The sequence below is a fragment of the Pelmatolapia mariae genome, linkage group LG10_11 (assembly GCF_036321145.2).
Source record: "Pelmatolapia mariae isolate MD_Pm_ZW linkage group LG10_11, Pm_UMD_F_2, whole genome shotgun sequence".
Taxonomy (NCBI): Eukaryota; Metazoa; Chordata; class Actinopteri; order Cichliformes; family Cichlidae; genus Pelmatolapia; species Pelmatolapia mariae.
This window is the reverse complement of record NC_086236.1, coordinates 20,647,142-20,672,477: the sequence shown is the minus strand read 5'-3', so window position 1 is coordinate 20,672,477 and position 25,336 is coordinate 20,647,142. Positions and strand designations below refer to the sequence as shown.

The 25,336-nt window shown below is 41.2% G+C and overlaps 1 protein-coding gene across 4 annotated transcripts in view; it reads left to right on the top strand.

Annotated features, from left to right (window-relative positions):
* The window catches only part of nrg2a (neuregulin 2a), a 77,027-nt gene that overhangs the window by 17,761 nt on the left and 33,930 nt on the right, over positions 1-25,336 (top strand). For 3 of the 4 annotated variants that reach the window (XM_063485207.2, XM_063485208.2, XM_063485211.2), the window contains exons 2-3: positions 18,291-18,456; positions 19,704-19,822. In XM_063485207.2, coding sequence (XP_063341277.1) covers positions 18,291-18,456; positions 19,704-19,822 — 285 coding nt within the window. Of the gene's footprint in view, positions 1-8,175; positions 8,297-18,290; positions 18,457-19,703; positions 19,823-25,336 lie in introns of those variants that run through there. The other variant, XM_063485209.1, reaches the window with a different exon arrangement.

Below are 25,336 nucleotides of genomic sequence, written 5' to 3'. Positions count from 1 at the left end.
TGGTCTATGACTGAACGTAATACCGAGGAGGAGCTGATTGAAGATTATGACGCTGCTGACTCACCCAGCAATAACGTGTCAACAACTCAACCGTTGTATTCCTCAGTATTTACAATATATATACGGATATTTCATTCTTCATCATCACACCATAAGATGACTAGATACTTGACGCCCACGCTCAAAGCAATCCTTGTGTGCCGTCCGAGAACTGGTCTACAAACTGTGACGCCATCAAGTTGTAAACTGTGGACATTTTCCAGTGGAATGATTTGGGAAGTATGACGTAGGATAGTAAACCCCCCGCCCCAACCCCCAAGGTAATTCAGAAAATTTAGGCAATCATTAAAAATTTCTGAAATTCTAAAAAGGTAAAAAGCAAGCACATCTGTGTGTGATTACTCCTGCGTGTGTGATGCATGCCAGGGTGTGTGTTTTCGTAGTTGGTTGCTCCTCTGTCCTTTAGCCTTGCTTTCTTCTGACCTTCCACCAGTGCTCCTGCTCATTATTGTGTTGCTCTAATCTGGAGGGGACAGGACTGGGTGCAGAAGTGTATTTATCTTCCTGCACAAATAGGACCTCTTTCCGTCTGGTCGTTGCTCAGCTTGTTGTTGAAAGATAGCGAGCAGCGTAGAGCAAGCTTCAGTGTGTGTGTGTGTGCAGAAGGAAACTGAGATGTGTCCCAGCTGGCCCACAGACCAGCACACTACCATCACCTCGCTGCAGCAAATGCAGACAAAAGAGGAAATATCTCCCTTGTGATACTGATACCCCTTAACTCTGGGGGTGTTTTACCCTAAATGAGAACGCAGCATTCCTCACAGTGGTCTGCTGTACTTGTAAAAGCCAGTAAGATCACTGTTACAGAAAGTCCCTGCAGTGTGAGCCCCGTAGCCTTGTTTCCGCTTTTTCCCCATCACATCTGTTGGGATGTGTACTTTTACTACACATTGTCTAGGCATGTTTCTTTTCATTCCCTTGTTGTCTTCATGACATTAGGCTTAGAAGCGAGGAGTTATCATACTGCAAATGGCCATGGGCCAGGAAACCACTGTAGGCAAGCCAGCAATACAAAACAACACAAAACATACCTTGAAAAATATCACGGTAGATGACTTCTCTGTTTGCCCTGTTAAAACTGTGAAAGGTCATTCTGGTTGAAATACTGGGTAATTATTTGACCTTAGTTTTGCACTGCAGTCAGTGAAACTCTGACCCTGTCTCCAGTGTCTTAGCATTTCATTTTTATCCATCTAAACCTGGTATAGCATGATATTATTATTATTACTTGGCTTTTTGAGCAATAATAAATACTCTTGGCTGAAATTCAACTATTAGAATTTAAGCTAAAGCTTTGGTACCGCACCTCCATCACTAAGCTGGTGGTGGCTTGCCTTGAGCTTGAGCTTTAGCTAGCTTTGACCTCCTTCTTAGTGCTGCTGTGCTCGGCATTGGATTTAACTGCTTGTAGAGAGTTAGAGAGAGGGTTTTTTTTCTGTGTGTGTGTGTGTGTGTGTGTGTGTGTGTGTGTGTGTGTGTGTGTGTGTGTGTGTGTGTGTGTGTGTGTGTGTGTGTGTGTGTGTGTGTGTGTGTGTGTGTGCCTTTGCAGTCATCTTGTCGCTTCGAGATGACCCAACCACAGCCTTGGCTTCCTGTCAGCTACATCTGGCTTGCCAGAGCTCAGTGTGAGGCCATACTGGCACCATCAGCTGGGCCAGCTCTCTTGCCCACTTATCAAATTCACTCAATTTGAGACCACCTTGGTCTGGGCTTATGCCGCCAAAGCATGATCTAAGCTTACACATGCGTAATGGCCTGTTTTCCAGGAAAAGCCTAGATTGGTGAAAAACAAACAAAGAGATAAGACAGAGTCTCGATAAGCCCAAGCTCAGCCACGAGGCAAAAAACAGAATTGCAAATGACTTGACCAAGGAGCTGTATTCAGTGTGTGTGAAACACTTCACAGTGTCCTCATTGTGACATGTTTGTGCTTCTCTAAAAGCACATTCTGGAGATAAAGAAAAGTGCAGAGCACAAAAGGAATTTGATTTGATGTGAAGAATGCAAAGCAGAGAACGGATGAGCGTATGTTTTTCAAGGGGGGGGGTTGCTGATAAGAAAACAACCTTCCCGTGTTTTCTCACGTGTACATTTACATTTCGGTTTTAAACCATGTATGAAAACGTCATTGGTGGATTCACTTAAAAAAAAAAAAAGTTCAGATATGTTTACACATGATTTATTTAAATCCGCAATGTAAATGTTTGTCAGTCATGGAAATTTGGGGGTATTGGTGTTATTATTGTGTGGTTATAGAAACAGATTGGTATACTATTAATAGCTCTATATGTATTTCATAATTCTATGTAAGATGGGGAATTTTTTTTTGTCAGTTTAAGAGCTAAAACGTGCGCAATGGAAAAACCCCACTATCTTGTGATTCAGATGTGGCAAATTAAAGGTCCGTTTTAGTAAACTACATGCAAGTGGTTTGTATTTACTACACTACGAGTGGAAAAAGGTCAATTTGAAATGCATCAGTGACCCACGTGCATCTTTTATTTACATGCGGATGCACCTGTGTGTTTGCATGCGTATGCGTACGAGCGTGTTTGAGGGGGTCTGTTTGTATTTGAGTGTGACAGTGTATACTTTGTCAGCCTGAGGACACTTAGATTGAGTGTGTGTTGTTCTCTCTGGCGAGAGCGCACATATGTGTTTGCGTGAAGACCTCGTTCTATGTGGGTGTGTGTTTGATAAACTGTGAGAGCATGTGGGAGACTGTTTGTCTATTCATCTGGGTGAGAGCAGGAGAGATAGAGCAGAATGAGGAGGTGGAAGAGCAGATCTGCTTCCAGCCTCTATCTTCAAGTCAATCTGCTCCGTCACACAAACCTCTTTATGTCTCCTTTGGCAGAAGGGAGGGAGACAGGCAGAGAGAAAGAGAGAGCGAGACAGACAAAGAGACTCAGAAAATAAATATGTTTAAATGGTGGATGAATACAAGAGGAGAAGAGAGGGAGAGAGATTCAATCAGGCAACCTTAAGAAGATAGAGCGGATTTTTTTGTTTAAGAGGATCAAAGTCATACTCAGCTACTCAGACAGCATCTGTCATTTAAAATATTTGTTCTATTTTAATCTTAGCAATGAGCTATTCTTATCCAGCTGAAAGGATATGGCTAGCGAACGTGAAATTCAATGACTTTAATATTTATTTTCATCATCAGGGAGCAGAAAATTGTTTTACAGAGTTTGCCAGTTTAGCCCCACTGGAAGTCGAGAGGCAATTGACATCCTCTACAGCTTTCTGTACAGTTTCCTGCACACACACGCAACACGTTCAATGCACGCACAATTTTTGTCTCTCTCTTGCTCTCAAGCACACATAACCCCACACTTCATCACATTACCATGAGCAAGGCCAAAAGAAAAAGGAATCAGTTTTCAGTTGTGAAACAAAGGAAAAGCACACACAACAGTACATCTGTGTGAGTAGGTGTTTGTCTGCCTGCAGTACAGGCATTAAGAGCAAAACGTAACATAAATCAAAATCTGCTTAATGGTAGGTCTGTCACTAATGTATGGCTGCCATTCTCTCTCCTCTTCCGTTCTGGCAGCCATCCAGATTAGGAAGACAGTCGGTTAGAGTTGGGAGACACAGAGATCAAATCTGGTGGCAGGGTTGGACTGTTATTGCAGTATCATGCCCCACCGGCTGATGAGTTGCTGTGCTCGTCTCTTGTTCCTCTCAGCCGCAATCAAACCTGTCACAGTGTGAGTCAGTGTGGCCGTAAGTAGGGAAGATGCCTCTTGCCATTAAATCAATCAGTTATCAGGCACACCAGTCACATTTTGTCCACTGTGGAGCCACATCTAAAGCTGTGAGAGGCGTTGGTGATGTCACGTGTCTGTCAGAGCGAGCTAGTGAAGGATGGAGACTGGTACAGAGCGGGAGAACTGAACAAACTGGGAGGCTAAAGAGCTGAAATCTCATTTTCTCAGTGGCCTTGAGAGTGGAGCATGCTCAGTGCTGATGTTTGTCATCTCTCCCTCTCTGAGATGCTACTGCAGTGCTTCCCAGCAGGCTTGGCACAGGCTTACTCATGGACATCTCTCTTATGGAGCGATACAGTCGCCAGGCTGCAGCTGCTCGGAAGATGCTTCCCTCTGCGTTTCTTTGTTTCGCGGTGTTGCTCCGTCCCCCCACGCCCTCTTATCTTACCTGTCTTTCAGTTCAGCCTCCCTCACTCTTCCTCCCATTGTATTTCTCGCACATTATCTCCTACTTTCTCACTAGCATCCTCTCTGCTTTCGCTCTCCCGGTCTCTCATCCTCTCTCCGCCCCTCCACATCCCTCTCTCACATACTCTAGTTGCTACCTTTAAGACTGCGGTTGCCATGGTGACAGCTATGTGCTGCAGAAACGTCAAAGAGCTGAATCCACACAGGATCACTTCCTTGTTTTAACACTTATGTTCTTTGCTGTTGTTTCCCTCTGGTTTCTGGCAGCTCCCCTTAAATAACAGACGGTCACGCTTGATTTGAATGCATCCAACCATTTTGCCATGCTGTAAATGAGGCAGCAGAAGCAACTTGTGGCTTCTTTTCTGTGATCCCGATCCCAGCTGTTGCTGAGCACACTCATTAGTAACACTCAGATTTGGAATCTCCGTTGACCTTGGCGCAGCTGACCTTGAGAAAACAGCCCCTTTCTCGGAACTCCAGATGTCACCGACATTGATTTGTGTCACGTCTCCACTCCACTCAGCAGCTCGCAAGGTGACATTAATCGATGGCGTCTCGACCCTCATTGGCTTTTGCTGGCCACACGTTGTCTGCTTGTGCAGGCATTTGTAGCACATGCACATGAGCAAACAGCAGCTGTCAAATTCATGCAGACAAATCTGGGTTTGCTGCAAACTCTTTGGTTACTACCACACAGCATGTCTTTATTTCAGGCACAATGTGTTTTTTATTCCAGCAGCACAGCTCAGCATGTGGTCAGCTGAGGAACAGATGCCTTGTTAAAAAGGTGAATGCAGCAGGTGGGGCTGTTTTCTGTCATCTGTTGAAAGGGACGTTAGTTTCACTCACAAATTCCCTCTTTCATGCTTTTTTTTTTTTTTAACCCTGTCTTTCCCTTCTCTTCCTCCATTACTGCTGTTTTTTTTTCATGCTTTCTATTTATTCTAGCTCTTTTTTACTTCTGCTTCTCGTAGAAGGTTTTGTCCTCTTTCTTCTCCCCCTTGCCTTTGCCTCACCTCTGTCAATCAAAAATATAGATGTTTGTTAAAAGCAGGCACTTTACCTTGCTTTAAGTCCTGAGTATACACTTTGCTGGAAAAAAATAGCAGACAGATGTAAAAAGTAAAACCTAATGGCTGTTTATCTCTTTAGACATAATGGCTTTACTAACTCTTGTGCTTATGAAAGGGTTTTTTTAAGGAGTATCAGAATGATGATGTGCAGGTATGTTGCTGTTAGGAGGCTGGAGCTCAGCTCCATCATGCAGGGAAGCTATCTTCCCTTTTCTGGAAGAAGCAATAAAGGGGTTAGGAGACAACCAGAGATGGGATCTATGAAGCATTTATGGGTAGGGCATATATCTATGGAGGATCTATGTATGAAGTTACAGGGGTTGGCTCCTTTTTTCTTTGATTTCTTAAAGTTTTGCCACTCCCACACTGGTCTATTGTGCCTCTCCACCTACAGACCCTGATCCAAGGACAGCCCACGGCTGCTGAAAAACAGCAGATGCTTTAGAGTAGTGTAGAAAAAATGAAAAGAAAAGAGAAGAGATCTACATGTTCATGACCATATTTGAGTTTGGGTGTGTAAAATGTGAGTTTATTTCAGACTTCCATTGTACTCCACAAGGTCATATACAAAACGCTAGACCTTGTTCAGAGCTTAGGTTTTGGACTTAAAAACATAATTTTCTCACAGTGTGTTGTCTACTACAAGTCCGCCTCCCCTCACTTTCATGTGCATGCTCATGCAGTTCTTGCATATTTTATGTAACCGTCCCAATGGGAGACACTTGTGGCAAGCAGGCGATTGTAAAGCTCATTCGTTTGCATCCACACTCTACGCTGCAGATTTTAGCACGCGTTAAAAGAAATGTTTACAGAACCTAAAGGTACATGTTGCTGTCCAAGATCAACATCACACAAATGCCCCTATAGCTAAATACAGTACACCCTCATAGGTGATGTCATCCTGTGTCATTTACATCTCGTGGCTCCGTTTGAAGAGATTTTGAGATCTTAGAAGAGCATGATGAGCGATGCCCTGAGAGACTAATCTTCTCCCAAATGTGCATCACGTCATCCTAAAAGGCACACTTTTTTTTTGTTCCGACGTCACAAATACTCACGTACATGACAGATGCATAAATCGCAATCCCACCCACACTCAAGCAGTTCTTTGAGCAAGTCTCATCTTGTAGAATAGAGGTGGAGGAAGTGCGAGACGGGGGGGGGGGGGGGGGGGGGGGGGGGGTAAAAGGTGGTAAAGGGGCAGTTTTCTGTGATACTGCATCCCCTTAACAGTCCACAGCTTCAACTGCTGATTTGTTATATCACTGAGAACAAGAGAGGGAAAGCAGAAAGAGCCATTTGTTTTTGAACTAGAAAAATCTCCACCTTGAACCTTACTGGCATGTCAAACACTGGCCTTGAATCGACCCCTCCAGGTTCCTTGCCCACCGCTTATGCCACTGAGTGAGCTGACCTGTTAAGACATGACCCTTCGGCTGCCCCTTTCAATCCCTGCTGCCGCCGCCTACTCCCAAGCGGCGTCAAGAATCCTCTGAGGGCTTGACTGAGACAAACCCCGGGATGGTCTCACATGTGACTCATCTACGGATTTTTTTTTTTTTAAAACATGAGTTTCATTGAGTCATTGTGCTCTTGTTTCGATGGCACATTCCTTTTTTTTTTCTTTTTTTTTTTCACATAGTCACATCTTGAGCTATGTCAACTAAAGATAACAGATTAACTGATGTTGTAGTTATGTTTGCATTAAATGCTGTTTCACACAAATACAAAGAGAAAAATTATCCTTTTTATATTAGAGTCAGGCAGGACGGTGATTGCCTATTTAATATGTAAGTTTCTGCCACTTTTGGAGCCACACATGTACCTCTACTGACTTTCAACTTTCTCCATTTTCCTAAATTCCTCTAAATTATGAATCCCTAAATTCTTTGAATACACAGAATGCAACAGAGGCATGAAAAACTGAAATGCACATTCGACTTTCAGAGATAAGGAAATATCAGACATTTTATTTTGACGTTCTAGCATTTTTGCGGTGACGCACTTTGTGATATTTATCTTGAAAGGCGCTGTGCGAATAAAATTTTACTTTTACTGTAAAAACTGGCATTATAATACTTATTGCTGCATGGACATTGATGACACCGGGCTAACAGCGGCAGTGAAAGACAGAAAGACACCCAGAGACAAGCTCAAACTTGCCTGTAATACTTAGAGGTACTAACAGACAGAGAGAGGAGAGGAAGGGGAGCAGACCGGCAGAGCCGATTTTTGTGTAGTTCTGCAAGAAGCAGTCTGTCGCCGATTGGGATCTGACATTTTGGCACCTCGCGCACACACCGCTCTCTTACACGCATCCACTGAATCTGTTTTCAACAAATGTTAAACAGATGTGAAGTGTTTTGGGACCCCAAACATCAACCTGGTAAGGGGCAAGTCTCCGCCTGAATTATGTGGCTGAGGTCAGCAGTGCAAAGTGGACAGCTTAACTTATCTCACTTCACTTTCTGCACGCTTCATTACAAATGAGAGGATGCTGCTGGGACAGGAGAAACAGAGCCATGGAGCTTGAATGGGCTGACTTCAGATTTTCACGTGTACTCCCTGGATCTCTCACTTTGTCCTCAGCTTTGGCTTCTGGGCCTGGAAGACGCTGTACTTATCTGATAGATCCAGTAAGACAACAGTTGATTGCCTTAAAGCAATGGGAAATGCTTTCTTTGCCTCCCCCACCTTTTTTCTTCCCTCCTCCTTCTACAGTATTGCCCCTTCCTGCTCCTCTCTCTCCCTCCTCTTATTGGAGCCAGTTTATATAGGAGGAGAGACGCTCTAACAGGCTCAGAGTCTGGTGGTGCCCACTTGCCACACGTTCCCAAAAAGGACTACCTGTTTTTTTTCCTAAGGATTTACTAACATCTGACAGCATGACAGAGAACGGAAAGAGGAAAGATAAAAAAGGGAGAAAGAGGGTGGGTAAGAAAGGACAAAAGGAGACAGAAGGTGATCCCACTAAAGGTAAAATTAAATGACAGATGATTTCTGTGTAACGTGTGTTCCACTTTGTGTGTGTGTGTGAGACAGAGAGAGAGAGAGAGAGAGAGAGAGTGACAAAGAGAAAGATTTGGAGAACGGGAACAAGTGAGATTAAGTTTGCGTTCTGCAGCTTTATTACGAAAGTGTGGGAAAGTAAGTATTCCCTTGGCTTGTCAAAGCTTGCTGCTAGGTTGTCACATGGAAAAGACTTCTCAGGTGGTCAGCTTGAAAGAGAAACATCTGGTTTTGGCAGCACTTTGGGATTGCATGGAAGTCAAATGAAAGGACTTGTGTATAGAATAAGCTTTCAATTAATCCCTGCACCTCACACGACCAAAGTGTCGTTTTATTAAAAGGTCTCTGAAAACTGGTGACTGGCTACAACACGCTTTAAAGGTTTGTGTTAGTTCACAGTTCTGTTCCCGTATCACAGTGCTTTATACTTTTAAAAGCAGTGTGTGTAGCTGTAAATCATGTTTCATTACACAGTCTTTAACGGGGTTAATAATTTAAGGGTTTAGCCGTGTTTTCAGTGCTCATCAGAATTTTAGTCCGTGGTGAGTCATTCAGTGTGAAAGTGTCTCCGTATTTTTGCTCGAAGCCACTTATGAAATTTGAATAAAATGGAAGCTGTTTGTCTTTCAGAGTCACTAAGGTGGCGACGTGCTTGCTCAGTAGAGGATCCTACAAGCTGCAGCATGTCACTGTAGGTTGACCTCAGGTCATGGGGAAGCACAATCCCTATTTTAGTGGCATCCAAAAACAAAACTTTGTTTATTACTGTAGCCACTATGTGTCATCTTCCGTTTGATCAGATACTCTATTTTAGGCTCAGTCTCTTCATTTTTATAGTCATTTTGATGCCACTGATCTCAGTTCTGTCAGCTTCCAACAGATAACCATCAAGACTAGTCATATGATTTCCAAAAAAACCCCAACAACCCCAAAACAGTGTGTTTACACCACTTAATTCTTTAAATTGCACTCCTTTCATCCTAAATATGCTATCGTAGCTATTTTTGTCCTATTTACTTTATATAATCGTTCTATTACACATGCAGATCTGATCATATAAATAATTACCAGTCGTCATTCCAAGTGTGATTATGATCTATAAACATGTCAGGTAAACAGCTCCCCAAACGAAAGTGGACTCCGAGTACTTGCAGATTATTTTTGTGTGTGTGAGAGAGAATTTGCCGCACAGCTGCTGTGCACACAGAAAACAGCTGCATGTAATGTGTATCTTCTAGTTTATTTTCTCTGCTTGTCACAAAATGAATGGAAACAAACTGCGTTTGCCTGTTGTGGTATTTTGCACAAAGCATTTAATGTTACTGTAAATGTCTTTTTGCAGCTGTCGCGTGTTGATACATGTCTTATGTCAGTTTTATATGAATCCCCCAGAGCACAATCATTTGATTTTTGAATCATCATTTTCTTGGTAAAAATTGGATTCATTCATCACAGAGACGGGTAAATGGGTAACCTGTGAGAGGCGACGCGTTCACCTGTTTTAAAACTGAGCTTTCAAAGTAGGTCAAAATGAATACATTCTCGTGGGTGATGATTACTGTATACATACTAAAGGTACTAGCACAACATCAGACGTGTTTTATGAGCCTTGGCTCCAAAATGAAAAACACACTCCTTTCTGTTGTACTTGGAGAGAATCAGCTTCTATAAATTTCCTCAGTCTGATCTGATTCCTTATGAAATTTTGCCAGCATTTAATAACCATTTTATTATCAGACCTATATGTTGTCATCTGTTCTACTTTATTTGTCTTTGTTTAGTTCAGGACAGAATACAGTATACAGATATTCCAGCTTGCTAACTTACAGCGCACTTGCAGCATACTTGTAATGTAACGCTAAGACTGCCTTGTAGATTACCTGTCTGCTGCCTATGCACTCACTGGAATATGGTCACGTATTGCTGGATAACGGCTGGTCTTGGTGTAACTGTCCTCAATCAATCACATATATTACACGGTTAAAAAAATAAGACAGAATTCTCCCGGGTTCCTCAGCTTCCCTGAAAATGAAATTTTACATTTTATTTTAAGCATATCATCTCACAGTAGGTACTTGTCAGCTATAATTACTTTTTTCAGCAATTGGACTATAAAATATTTCAGTTTTGATTTTAGGGAATACTCCTGCTACAGTGTTACATGATGACTTCCTTTCACATCTCTGCCTTTGAGGGCTATGTATATTGTGTCTGTAAGTTGACACTCTTTGGAGAAAATTGCACAAGTTTTCTAATGAGGCAGGTCTAGGGTGGGAAAGGCAGAACTTCTACAGGTCCCAACAAAGACATTTCTGCTAAAGCGTTGGTCCTCGTTGGCAAGTAAGACACCAGAGCAAGGGGAAAACTGGAAAAGTATTTTATTTTTCACAAACTTCCTCCTACTTCTAATACCAAGACAGAACAAGGCATGCTCTTTTTTTTCTTTTTCTTTTTTTTTTTGGCTTGCGTGCATAGTGAGGGTGGTAATAATTAGTTATGGAAGTGAAGAGCTTATTCCTTCATTTTGTGCCAAATGTTTTTTGCCATGTGCTAACACCCACCACACCTTTAAATTGAAGAATTCCAGAGTTTACGTCAAGTAATCTAATTTATGGGAACCAATAGTCAGAGGAGTTACTAGTGAAAGATCAGACAGACTCAGCTTCTGATTCAGGTGTGATCTTGCTTCTTACAGCTCTTACAGGATATATTTGTTTTAATGTGTTATTACAAGCTCCTGCTGGAAACAGGAAAGGGATTGAGAAAATAAGTAAGACGATATCGATTCTAGATGATAGAATACAATAAATTCTCAATAACTGTTCCTGTGTTTATGTTAGGTTCGCTGCCATTCTGCAAACGTCTTATGGAAAAGTTGTCTGAAAGAAAATGCCTTAAAAATAACTTATGATAAAGTTTAAGTTTGTGGGATATCAGAACTGTCTTCCCATAAAAGTAGACCTCTGCATCCCATCTTTCTGTCCCTCTCTGTCTTTACAATGTTTGTTCACCAATCTCAGTAGCTGGGGTTAGGAGACCAGCAGCTGTAGTAATGGCTGTAGTCAAATCCCTACAGCCATTTGAAAGTGTATTACACATCTAGCAGAAACAGAGTATCAGGGGCATCCTGCTGGAATCTCTTTCCAGCTGCTGCCCTTGTTTGATCTACCAACACACGAGAAGCTTTTCTTTCTTCCGTCTTGCTTTCTTTTTATTGCTGTTTGGCTTTCATCAGTTACCCCCCAGACCTTCTTTTCCCCCTTTTTAAAAAAAAACAAAATTCCTCACCCTTTCAGGCAAAGCTATAGATAGAGACTCAAGAACCAAAAATACCCTTAAAGCGTCGAATGGAGGGCCGGAAGTAGTCGAAAGCTTCGTGGGGCCATGTAGGGAGGTGTTGATGCTAGCATCCCTTTCGCATTCATTCCCATGTCGATGTAAAAATACTTCTTGGTAGAATAAACAAATGTGTTATTTAAATTTGTTATGCCATGTCATATTTAAATTACACAGAAGGCGGCAGCTTCTGGGTATCAAATAGCAAGGAATTCTGATTTGTGTAAAGCATTTGCATGGCGCTTATCGTGGCACAGTTGGGGCATTGAACATAACAGTAACGACTATGGTTATATTAATGGAAACTTCCTGAACATAAATGTCACTTACAGCTAAATAAGCACAGGGTAAGGCCCTAACATGGAATTATAATTTAGTTTATTTATTTTTTCAAATTTCTATGCTAATAGTGTAGTGGTTTACACATGACAAGCGGAAGATTCCCAGGATCCCAGGAGGAAACACTATTGCCTTTGGGGCTCTGTCAGGAAGGGCACCTGGGGTAAAAACTTTGCCAAGTCACACATGCGTCACTACCCACTGTAGCTTTTATGATGTTAGCTTACAAAAGAATGATTTTTGTGATTAATAAATAAAATAAATAAATTACTTTACTACTCTTTAATTAGCGGTAACCAAAATGTATAAAACCTCAGCAGTACAAAACAACTAAACAACAATTATACATCAATAAAACATTAATGCAAAATTGTACGGTGGTCCCAGTGGCAGGTGGGTCACACATTGGCTTTAACATTTTGCACATGACTAGGTAGCATTAGCAATTTATGGCCAACAGCCTCTGTGGTTTGTTTTTTTAATAAAAATTTTAACGATATACATCAGTTTTTTCTTATTAGATTAGGGGTGCCCAATGGGATATCCTGGTTTTTAAGGTGGCCTGCAGCACTCTTGACCATTCAAGACCTGAACCATAATGAAGCGATGATTCTGGACTGTGCTATAGACATGATAGATAGATAAAGTTTTAATTTTTTATATACACATATATTTTAATGTTGCAAACACAATTCTACAGTACTTGGACTCTGAAACAAACATGGTTTTGCAAGCACTGCACTGGCAGGCATGGAGGAAACATTGTGAAACATGGACTGGTAAAAGTTTGCCTTTTGTGTGTTCAACAAACTTTAAATAGAAGCCAGTTCTGCTGCTTGTAAGCAAATCTAAAATTAAGAACCTCTTTTGGTCCTAAGTGAACCAGTGCGATAATCCAAAATACAGATGGGGTGAGATAAGACCTTTTGAATTCACAATTGCATCTTCAATGTTTAGTCTATTTTTGTGCCCTGCTTTGGAGTCTTGATGACTACTGACTGACTACTATATTTAACTCAAGTGCCAGCATTGAATTCATAGGAAAATTACTAGAAAAGAGAAGTGATTAAAACCAGGATTCATTTACTCAAAAGAGTTTTGAATTGCAGTCATTATCACTTCTGTCAAAGGTTCATTATTCAGAACAGTAGTCACAATTAAAATCTGACATGCAGTGTTGGTAAGAGAGAGGTCACATATAAACAATGTCCCAGATAATTATTTGGTGAAAGTGCACTAGATGTGCTGGGAGGCTGTTGAAATGATCTCTTTGAACAGATGTTGAGTTACAGTGACTAGTGTGAGGTGCTTGAAGACCATTCCCACATGCAAAACCCATTTCTCTGGCTGTCTCACCATGTAATTTGTCTTTTGACAACGTGCAGTGAAGTGACATAACACCAGAGTAATCAGGGATACTTTGTCTAGAAAGGAAAACACAAAGGCATGCCTCAGATTCCTTGTCTAAGCTCCTGGAAGTAAAACAGAATCGTTCACTCAATAAGAGCACTGTATTGTTAATTCATCAAGTAACTTTGTTTCTGAACAACTCTCTGGGCTGAGGTTTCCAACTGTTACCCAAGACATGAGCTGTTGACACACCGGATAGGCTTCTATTCTCAAATTGGGTTTTTATAGTCCATATCTGCAGCTGCCCCTGTGCTTCAAATAGAGAAAATCAGGCTGTTGTTGAGGCGAGGGTTTATCATTACTCCCTGAAACTTTTTCCACTGCTGTAATGGAAAATGAGACAACTGCTTGTCCCCAAGAAATTATTTTATTTGCAAGGATAGCGTGTCTTTATTATCTTGTTGGAAAACATTAATTGCACTTGGTAAAATGAACATGCTCTCTAAAATAAATGTATGTTGGGCTTTACTTTGTTGCACAGCCAGCACAATAATGTCCATCAAACTGTTGATTGAATAGTGCTTTTTTTTTTTTCATGTGTCGTTCCAGAACTGAGCTACTACATCACAAAGTACATGGATTTTAAATCCTTCTTTGTGCTAATGTATACATGGTTTAATGTTACCATTAAATGTATATCAAAGATTCCTTGCGTCTTCATTAGCACGGTATACTGGAGTACTCCCTCTCACACATCTGGCTTATTGTTTGATGAAAAGTGCAGCTCTGTTTTCCTGGAAGTTTTCCAGTCAAGGACGAAACTTGTTTAATTTGCTTGGCAAGGACAGACCTGTGTCCAGACAAAGCACTAAACATTCTATACGTTTCAGCCTCATTCCCGCTCCGCACTATGACTGACAAGGCTGTCCCCAGGCAATGTGCTGGGCCTGGCAGAGTTGAGTGTGTAGGGAAATAATGCACAGTATTTTCATTTATGTAGAATTGGGACCCATGTAAATTCTGTAAGCTTTGTAAGTCACTGAATAGAAAAGAAGAGAATAACATCCTAATTAAATTGAAATAAAAGTCCTTGAGAATGTCTGAGTAAGCTGCTTATTAAACATGACACATGTGTACTCTATTTTACTGTCTTCATCAATGCAGTTACAGCACAGCTGATTCAGTTTTGGTAATTTTCCATTAACTCCGCAATGTGAAGAGTACCAGGAGGCTACATTGTGAAGTCTTATCTCCATTGAGTTTCCAGTCCTGCGTAATATATCATATTTAATAAATAAATGCTTAATGAAGTACATCTGGAGCATCAGGAGTCTTGCACTCACTATATGGTCTTGCTGCAGGCTGTCAATAAACCAGCCCGACAAGTTGATTTTGAATGGTAATATACAATATGTGAAGCCTATATAACGTTATGACTCTCTGCAAAGCCACATTTATGTCTTGCTGCATAAATGAGGTTTTATTGTCCCAAACCACTGTCGCGCCAAGTGCTTTCTCAAAGGGGATCTTTGGGTTTTCTCTATAATACTGTAAGGTCTTTACTTTGCAGTGTTAAGTGCCCTGAGATGACTGTGGTTGTGAGATGGAGTTATGTGAATATAACTGAACTGAACTGGATGAAATTGAACTGAACTGAACCGAATGTGTCAAGCAGTTGCAGCGCACAAATCCATATTGAGACCGTAAGCTCATTAAAGTTAGTACGTGCCACCTTACAGTGGCACATCTGCGACTCTCCACTGTGTAGGAGTCTTTTCCAGCAGGATGTTGTTCACAGATAAAAGTTCCTTGTTTTTCTCCAGTAATTTTAGTATCAAATGCCAGCTATTGAACTAAAAATACCAGCTTTTCCATTGATCTCTGTTGGTTGGGATCTATTTTAAATCTGACATTTTTCTCTCTTTGATCCCAGAAAACAGCAGTGTGTGCAACACAAGCACAACTTTCTAATTATAGTATTCACTATTGTAGAGTAATCATGGTTTTTACATTCTTTTGTGTTTAAAACTGGTTTCTGAGGCCTAACTTGAGCTATCTAACAATTACCTTCAGCAATTAAGATGACTTCACTAAATATCAGTAATGTTTTTGGCAAAACGTGAGTAACAACTGTTACTCAAAAAAGTAATTTATTATACATTGCTTGTTACTTTTCTCAAAAGCAGTTAAATTCAGTAAGTTACTTAATTACTCACTAATCACTCAGTAATTTGTCAAACTACTTATTAGATTACTTTCACATTACTCTGTTAAATGAGTTGAAAAGCATAGTCTCATAATTACCAGGTAACATATAAACCTGAGGATATAGTCCCACACACCAACACAAATCTCTATACTAATGAGGACCAACACAGGATCTTTCATTTTAGCATTTACATATGAACATGAAGTAAAGATATAGCTAGCCAAAAAAGACCTTAAAGCGGTTGTCACAGTGACTCTACTGTAGGAACATTTACAGGTAGAAATGGAGGCTACAATGCTCAAAATATGAGCAACAAGTTCAGGGTCTGGCTGCTGGGCTGGAGTCGGCATACACTCACTTGTCATCACTTTTATTTATTTTTTTGCTAGCTTTGCATTAGCATGCTATCTGTGCAGATGCTTGCAAGTTGTGTTATGTAAGTATAATGCAGCTATTTCTGTCCTGGGGGCGGTTTTCAGTATTTCAGCATTCTTGTCCTTTCGTGCAAGAAAAATAAAAAAATGTCCATATCTTTACTCCTTAAAAGTTGTACACCTCCTGCAGGCAAACTGAATTCAGCTGATTGTATCAGGAGTGCAGGGGAAGAAAAAGGCACGTTTGTATTTGTTGTTGTTCTTGGGTGGTTTTTAACTGCCAGGTGAACAGGTAACTGAAAAACCTTTTGAAGTGCAAGTATAATAATTAATTATAAAGTAATAACTGTATAATAATTATTATTATTATAGTAATAATTATATAATAATATAATTATAAATAATAATTATAATGTAATCAATTGGTTTAGTGCAGTAAAGCATTACATTACTTCCTTACTGAAAAATGTCATTACAGTAAGATGTTACTTTGGAACCCTGAACATTGCTGTTAAATGATCTGAGGTGAAGGATGTATCGTTTAGCCTAGTGTTAGCTGGAATTTTGCAAATCGAGCCCAGTGTGTTCTTAGCAAAATTCTATTTACAAGAATGAATGGTTTGTCTACATCATACTTTTGCTTCAGCTGAGGAATCATTTCATGTCCGTTACTGAGAGATCCATGACTGGGACCATGAGCACTGACCTCCGGCTCCTGTCAGGAGAATTAGCGCCAAGTGGCCCGGGAGATCGAGCACAGGTCTGTGTCAGGATGTAGAGTGGAGGACACGCTGTCAGTTGTAGGACACACTGACAAGCTTGGCTGCAACAGAGTTCCTAAATGTCACATCTGCTTGGCTTACATGGCACCGGGAAGTGCTTGCATTTCTGTTCTTGTGAATAATAGAGTATATTGAGTTAGGATCAGTAATAAGCAACAGTGACCTCTGCAGAACTGACAAGGAACATTACCTTCAAAAGTAGCGCACAAACTTGTGATGGTTATTGTTTAACAATGCTTAAGGTATACGTTTGGAATGCCACATTTTAAAATGTGAAAATGCTGTTATGTAGACATAATCAATCTACAGATATACCTGTAGCTGCGTCAAAACCCACCACTGTCACCCGCTGCCCACTTAAACACACACAGAACATAAAAACTGCAGCATCATTAGACTTTTTCTCTCTGTGCAGACATGTCGCTTAACCAGGTCAGTGAAGTGGGACAGTCTCTTTAAAAAAAGAGGACAACAAGGGATAATTTCAGTACACTGCTATTTCAGTGTTTAATTGAAGTCATTACCTGTGTGTACTTCATTTTGCTTGTCATGCTTTGTCTTCATTCAGCTGTCATCCTTTGATGCACCACAAATAGCTGCAATTTGTAGGACCACTCAACTCAGCAAATGCATGAAATTTTAAATGTTACACATGGACCAGGAAATTGTGTGTGTGTGTGTGTGTGTGTGTGTGTGTGTGTGTATGTGTGTGTGTGTGTGTGTGTGTGTGTGTGTATTAGGGTTTGGAGGGGGCTCTCGGCCAGCCCCTGGCTGACCCTTGTTCACCTCTTTCCTCTCGCTCCGCCCTGGATGAGTTTTCTCCTAAACATGTGTGCAGCTGTCAGCTGGCAAGTGTTTGTGTGAATGAGTGAGTGTGTCTGTGTTGTGTGTTTTGTGTGTGCTTTGGATGCAGATCATTTTCATATTTCAATTAAAATCTTTTTCTCTTCTGGGGACAAAAGAAAGGGGAAAAAAAAAAGTTGCAAGAATTTACAGTGTACTGCCGAGGCACTGATCATTGATATGAGCATACAGAGAAAGAAATGAACACACAAGAAATTCACTCAAAGTTTAACATTTCTGGGCAAAACAAGGGTTTTGTGCTCTTGCAAAGCACAATACTGTAACAAACAAAAGAGCTATAATCAAATCCCTTTTTTTGTTTTTGTTGTTCCCATCATCACAACAGACTAGTTGTTATGCAGTCATAATGTTATTGGCTTTTCTTGCGTACAGATTGGCTTTAAAGTTTGTGGTTGCAGATTTTCTAGATCAGCCAATGGATGTTTGCTAAATATTGCTTCAGGTGTTTTTATAAAAGCGATGCCAGATTGAAAATCAGCCTGTTTATTAGTCTGAGGTAAAGCTGATCATGTCTCTGGTGACAACATCTGGAGGTTACATGAGAGAGCTGTTGGCTCAGTCCGTAGAGACAATCACCGCTCTGTTGCAGTCTCTTTGTCTCCTCCTAAAACACACAATTACACACAAACCAAACCATAATCAAGTCCATGTCTATATATTAACACTGACTTGTTTTTTTGTTTTTTTTTGTCTTTCTCTATTTTTAGCTGCGGCTCCAAAGTTAAAACCGATGAAAAATCCAATGATAGTGGACGAGGGAAGCAAGCTCACAGTTAGGTGCGAGGCCACAGGAAACCCTGCCCCTACCTACAGATGGTTCAAAGATGGCAACGAGCTGAAGAAAAGCAAAAAAGTCAAAATAAAGAGCGGCAAGTGAGTATAAAATCAAAAACCGAGTCCTGTAAACCCAACATAGGCGGTACGGTAAAAGGTTCTCCGTGGGTGACGTTACTGTCAGCAGGCAGGGCTGATGCAGTTTTCCTCCTCTTTTCTTTTTTGTAATAGTATTTGGGATTATAAAGGATAATTCCTTCATTGAAGTGCACTGTAATGACTCAGTGATCCAGTTAGTGTTTGATCCCTCCTTTTATTTAACTTTGTCATTCAAATAAAAAGTTGCATTTCAAAGCAATAGATCATATATGTAAGCACTCAATGTGGCAGAAGTGCAAGTTAGCACTAGTCAAGTTGGTTTGGAGGAGTGCAACCGGGGGCTAATGTTTTATGTAAAGCTGAAACATACAGGATGATGTCGCTGACTTGTTCTCAGCTAAACCAGCTAAACCTGATAAAACTGAGGGTGAGCTACGTCTGCAGTAGCTGTTTTCTGTTTCGGCCCTCTTCAAAGAATATATTATTATTAGCAATACAAGACTATGAGATAGTGCCCCTCATATATATATCTTATTTTGAAAACCCTACAAATTATAATTTTCTTTGTTTCTGATTTTCTTTTGCACGCTGTGCAGCCACAGCTTTGTTACTGCCAGCCATTAGACTATTTTTGGGGATCACACATAAATTAGCTTTTGAACAGATCAAAGGTGTGGAGCACTCAGAGTTAAAACTAGCTCTGTGGTTCAGGTCGCCCTGTGGAAAGCTTTACAAATGCCTCTTTCATAACAGCAGTGTGGGGGTTGGGGGAGAATGCTTTATTACCTTGTTGTAAATTAACATCAAAAATACCTGATGGTCTGGGGTTTTTTTGTAATTATGTTTTTTTTATTGATTTAAAACATCATTAGAAAATAAGAAATACCCAAGGGAAGAAAGGAAATATGACAGTTTTCTGTGTCCTTGTCCTGTAATTACTCACCGTGGCTACTGTTGAGCAAAGGTTAAAACTTAAGGAGGCCGCGATATAACAATATCGACGTGAAACAAAGCTACAAAACAACACAGCAGCTAGTTCTAACATATTGTTCCACGGTTTCTTATTAAAAACAGTCATCCCACTCTCCAGAGCAAGTAATCATGAATCCTTATTACAGAAGAGCTGGTGCCATGCCCTGTCATGCACCGGCACCCCTCCCTCAGTGTTTCCACTTGTTGCCTTCACTTGCTATTTCCTCCCTGCCCTGATTCCCCTGACTCAGCTATGTGAGTGTTGTCACCCACAGGAAAAACTCCAGAGTCCAGATCAGCAGAGCAAAACTGGAGGATTCTGGGAATTACACATGTGTGGTGGAGAACCCGCTGGGAAAGGACAACTCCACTGGCACTGTTAACGTCCAAAGCAGTGAGTACTGACTCCTAAGCAACAGGCAAAGCGGCACAGATGTACTGGCGTTGTTGTTGTTATAACTGTTCTCCTGCCAATTGAGAGATCCAAAGGAGCCATTACAAACAGGCATGCAAGAAGAGTAACACGCATGAAGAACAACTGTCCACACATGTGGTTTTGGCCTATTAATCAGTGGAAAACAGAATTGCACTTTGGGGTGAATGGAATTTAAATGCAACGTATGGTGTGTTATCTCCTTTCATTCACCATTCTTCACTTGCAATGCAAAACCCCACAAAACTGTACTGCACAGTGTCTTTGACCATCACCGACACGCAGCAAAAGCAGCAGACTACAGATTTAGATCTGAAACATAGCTTGACAGAATATGAGAGTTGTAAAAAGTATCTTCAGTGTGCGTGATAGAATCTAACAGGCTTGTTTAGTAGTGGTAGTGGTGTGTGTGCATTGCAGATTTTTGCAAAGTATTGTATCAGATGAAAGAGTTTTGATAACAGCTGCTTCCATTCAGTGGGTTAGTGAGCTTATGTTTGTTCCTCACAGTACGGGTAGCGAATTTTTGGCTGCTGTGGGGAGCTTGTTTTTTGAGTAGATGAATCGAATACATTTATATATCAAAATATAAGAAAGAAAGAAAGAGTTTTAAGAACCTTATGTTGCTCTGCATCCTTTCAAGAAAGGACTTGATGTTATCTGGTGCTGGACTGTCAGAGATCTATATGGTTGTGTGGCATACAAGAGTCAGAAACTGCTGGACGTGCTTGAGGAAATCCAACTTCCTCCACTGAGATCACCCAGCTTTTCTGTTTGTAGACCGCTGAGTAATGGCGCAAGACATTGATACTGTGCAGGCATGAGCATGCGACGTTAGTGAATCAAGTCAGCGCAGATAGTGATTGTTTAATCAAACCTATCGTGCGTGACGGCATATTTTTATTCACGCTATTCCGAGTGAGAGAATTCCTAGTTGACAACATCCACATATTCACTATTTTTGAAGAATGAGTGACTTAAAAAGTAAGGTTCCTCGTGCCACACCAGTGGAGATGTTCTCTTTATTGCTGACCTTACAACTGGGTGATTTCTGTACTCATCCCACACTGATGGCGGTGTAAATGGTGGGGAAAAGGAGGGGGATTGGAGTTTATCCATCACACCCTGTCCTTGGGCGCACTCAGGGCACAATAATCACCTCCACCTTCTTGTTTTGCATTTGTCAAGGCCACCTTTTAGAGCTATTGTTTACAGTTAACAGACTTAAGCTGAGCTTCATTATTAGAGCCTTTTCAGATAAAGAAAGGACCCATTGTGTTTGGAAACACGGAGATTCTCAGGGGTTTCAGCATGCAAGTTTGATTTCCAGCAAACAATTGAGCTGAAAAGAAGTCCTCCATATTGTGTTTTAAATGGGGCTTAATATTGCATCTTTCGTTTTTAAAAATTTCCTGACATATAAAAGGCTTCATTTGAGATTCACAGCCAGATTGTGTGACTCTCACTATATTGCTTGTCATGAGATTTGGCTCTTCTCCAGCGCAGTGATATATTCCTTTTCACTTATGTGTATTTAATATTTAAAGGGTATGCAATACATACTGCGCTAACATTTATGAAAAATTAATTCGATAAACAGTAGTCAGTGAGTTTCATCATGTTTAATGGCAAGTAAATAAGAAAGGTCAGATCGTGCTTGAGACCCTAGGGAACCCCTGGTGGTAGCACCTGTTTGATCGAGCTTGCGAACATGTGACTGGCGGCACATGAAACTGTATATGATGATCTTAGCAGACGAAAAGAGCTGGTAATGCAGCAATATCAAAGGTAATATAATATCACAAAGCAATGAACAAGTGGGCTGAGATGTACAGTAGCTACAATGGATGAAACATGACTGAACACCCGACAGTTCCAACTTTAAGCTAAGCACGATAGTATCTGCATGTGTCAAAGCTGAGGTTAAAGCATACTTCTTCATTGAATCTCAAGTCATCCTTTTCACAGTTTTGTCCCTCTTTTGTCTTTGTGTAAAAGCATCTTTGTGTTCTCTTTGTGTTGTTATCTGTCGACGCTTTGTCATTTCCTTAAATCACTCCTGGATATTCCAACAATGGCATCACTGTATGTCCTTTCATGTGCCACGATCACTAGATGTCTGTCTCTGTGTGTTTTGTTTTTGTGTGTGATTGTGAGTGTGTGTGTGAATGTGAATGTGTTTGTTCATGGTTCAATTTTTAAAAAAAAGTCCCATTGTGTTACAGCAGCACGTCTCGTTCTGTCATGCTTCAGGGGAGAAGGCAAGACAGGGCGAATCAGGGGTGATATGTCCATAGGCAGTGGGAGTGCTTAACTGAAAATACATATGGTATTAAAAGGAATTGGAAGCAAGCAAGGCATGTTGCTTTGATTAACATGCTGGTCTAGTGAAAGGCTGAAATTAGCAGATGCAGAAAAAAAAATGATGCATTGCATGTTGCAGGGAGTCTCTGTGAAATGTATTTCCCTCCCCCCCAAAAAATGTACTGTGTGATTTTGATTCAGATGCAGAGAACATGCAATCTGTTTAGACCGAGAGCTGTTTTCATTGTGAGGTCATAAGAGAAATGGCCATTGTGTTAAAGGGCTGCAGTGGAGTATGCTCGCCTGCTGCAGTATGTTGCAGAAGCAGCATGTAGCCGCAGTATTATCTGTGTATGTGTGCCTTCCAGGGAGGGAGAGCGAGGGGAGGGGGTGCAGATGTAGATGGACAGAGTGAGCTAAAGAAGAAGATAGCGTGGATAAAGGAAGGAGGGCGGGTTGTGGGGAGGGGGAGCAAAATGAGGGAATGCATGACAGAAAGCAGACAAAGACATTAGGGTAGAGGGCAAGAGGGAGATACAGCCAGTGGAAAAGAGAGGCAGACAGTGAGGGAGAGAAAAGTATAAAGAGGAAGACATGAGTCCGCTCTGTTGCAGAGGAGGGTTTCACACCCATTTTAGAATGCAGTTACTGCTCTCCAGCTTTTGTCCTGAGCACCTCCGTACTGTACCTGACATCTAGATTCAGGGTGTCTTTCCTCCTTGCCTGTGGTGTGTCTCTAACAGTGTCTGGCATGCAAACAAGCCAACACTGCTTGAACTTATTAAGGAGAAGACAGAAAGTGAAATCCGTAGAGCATAGATAATAAAGTCAAATAGCAGCTCAGCACGAGAGCATCATTCGAGCGCTCGCACTTGGATACAGTGTGCGCCGGGCTTTGCCTGCCTGCTTGTCTTTTCTGGTGAACAGACACTTTGGGAAACCAGCACTCAGCTCCACCACATGGTGAACACAGGCCACCACAACCCATCTTTATCTCAGCGGCTCACAGTAACTCCTGCACCTTATTCTTTGCCAGTTGTGCGTTATACATTAATATGTTTTAAAGTAAATGAAAGGACCTTTTCAAACGTTTTCAAAAAGCTTTTGTGGATCACCATAAAGGTTTTAATCGGAAGACGCTATGGTACCACACTTAACAAAACATTTTTTTCAACCCGTCTTTATTGGTACAGTGTTTGACTTGATATGCTAAGTAGCAGTTACAGAAGGAGTGCCAGGATATGACGCATTCCCCTGAGGTGTTGCCAAAGTTAAAAGCTATTGTTCTGTTCAGTTAAAATTATTCTTAGGAGAACCGCTTCCACTTGCCATAGAAGGAAAAAGGAGTCTGTATATATTCCCATATTACACAGAACAGCTGGTCATGACTCATCACAAACCATATCAATATAAGACAAATGTAAGACCCGTGTAATCTCGAGTCGAGATGTGGACCATGGCGTAGAAACTGCTGTGAGCAGAACCTTCCCTCAAACTGAACCCCTTTATGCATTTGGACGCATGCAGCACATTGTGGCTTCACGCCAGCCTTGCAGTTTGCCAATAATATTGATTGATTGGACTTGTGTGGGGATTTTAGTCATGTCTTTTTGTTAGGGCAGCAGAAGAGAAACACACACCGATTAAGTGCCAGTTACTGTACAGTTATTCAGCACAGATGGTTGGAGGTTCTGCTGAGTTGAGTGTTTAAGTTGCTCGTTATCAATGTTTCGGTCTTAAGACCCATTTAATACTTTCTCCTTCTCTTTGGCTCCATTTTAGCTTCCTGGGAATTTTGAAACATTAGTTTAATCTGCGGACCAGTTTTTACATAGTTTTGTGAGGCCACATGTTTTATTATTTGTGTTTGCGCCAACTTTGGCTTTCTGACAAAATGCACAACAGTGTGCAGCATATGAGCAACTGTGCACTTCCTGGTGGTTTGGAATATCATGTATCCTTTAAACAGTCTCTGTGACAATTGCTGTCTTTTTGAGCATGATGCTTTCCGCCTTATGCCCAACCCCCAGTGCCAGGGACCATTTGTTGTCCATGTGGTCTGACCTCTACCCTGTAATCAGTTTGGCATGGTGAAACCTGCTGGCATACTGCCGAACAGTGTTGTATATCATCCGCTGTTTTCCATAGGGCCAGCATGAAGGAGCAACACTAGTCAAAGTTTGCTCAGCTCCACGTGGCTTCAGATTAAGGCCTCCCATTATCCTACAGGCTGCTGTGTTGTGATAAGCGCTTGTGAGACAGCCATTTGTGTCTGCAGGCTGCAGGTCACATCCTTGGGGGGTGCTGTGCGCAGCTCCGCTGAGAGAGTGTGTGAGCGTCCAGGAATGTGTTGATGGAAATCACAGCTGAACGTACGATTCCTCCAACCTCAACAGTCCTGCTGAGGCCCACCAGCAACAATTTCGCGCATGCATGCACGCACGCATGCACAATGCCCCTCAGCCCCTACCCCTTCCTCAACTCCACACACATATAAACGTGCGTAAATTTTTTGCGTGTTTTTGCTCCTCATTTTGAAATCAAATACTTGCGTTCCTGCTGCCAAAAAGAGGGGAAAAAAGCTGTTTGGCAATCTCAAATACTCTTAATAACTTAAACAATTGAGCAAGCAAACGAGAACTGGAGCATCTCTGCAGCCCCGCGTTAAGCTTAATTTACAATTTGTTGCATTGTTAAAGGCTCAAGAACTCAAGCAATTACACCCCAGTCATCCTGCATCTGACCTCAAGTCAGTACAGAAGGCTAAATTTACTCTGTCACATTTGCTGTTGCACATAATTCACCTGCAGAAAATGTGCTAATATATAAATTATAAATATGTTGTGATTATATGAGAAAACTCCTGATTGGCTGTTATTTAAACTTAGCTAAAACGGACAACAAGACCAAATACGGAAAATAAACCGATAGCCCTTATTCACATTCAGTGTTAAAGCTTGGTGATGATACAAAACATTGATCAAAGTGTATCAAAGACAAAGGTTTACGATTCGTTTAGAGAGCCATTCCTTGGAACCGAAGGCCAAAATTTTCCCGAGTTGTAAAACAACTTTATATGTTACAGAAGACATGATTAACACAAAGCAATAAACACGAAACCGAAAAAAAAAGCTTTTTCTGTTTTCTTCCAGTAAGTTAATATGTGTTCTA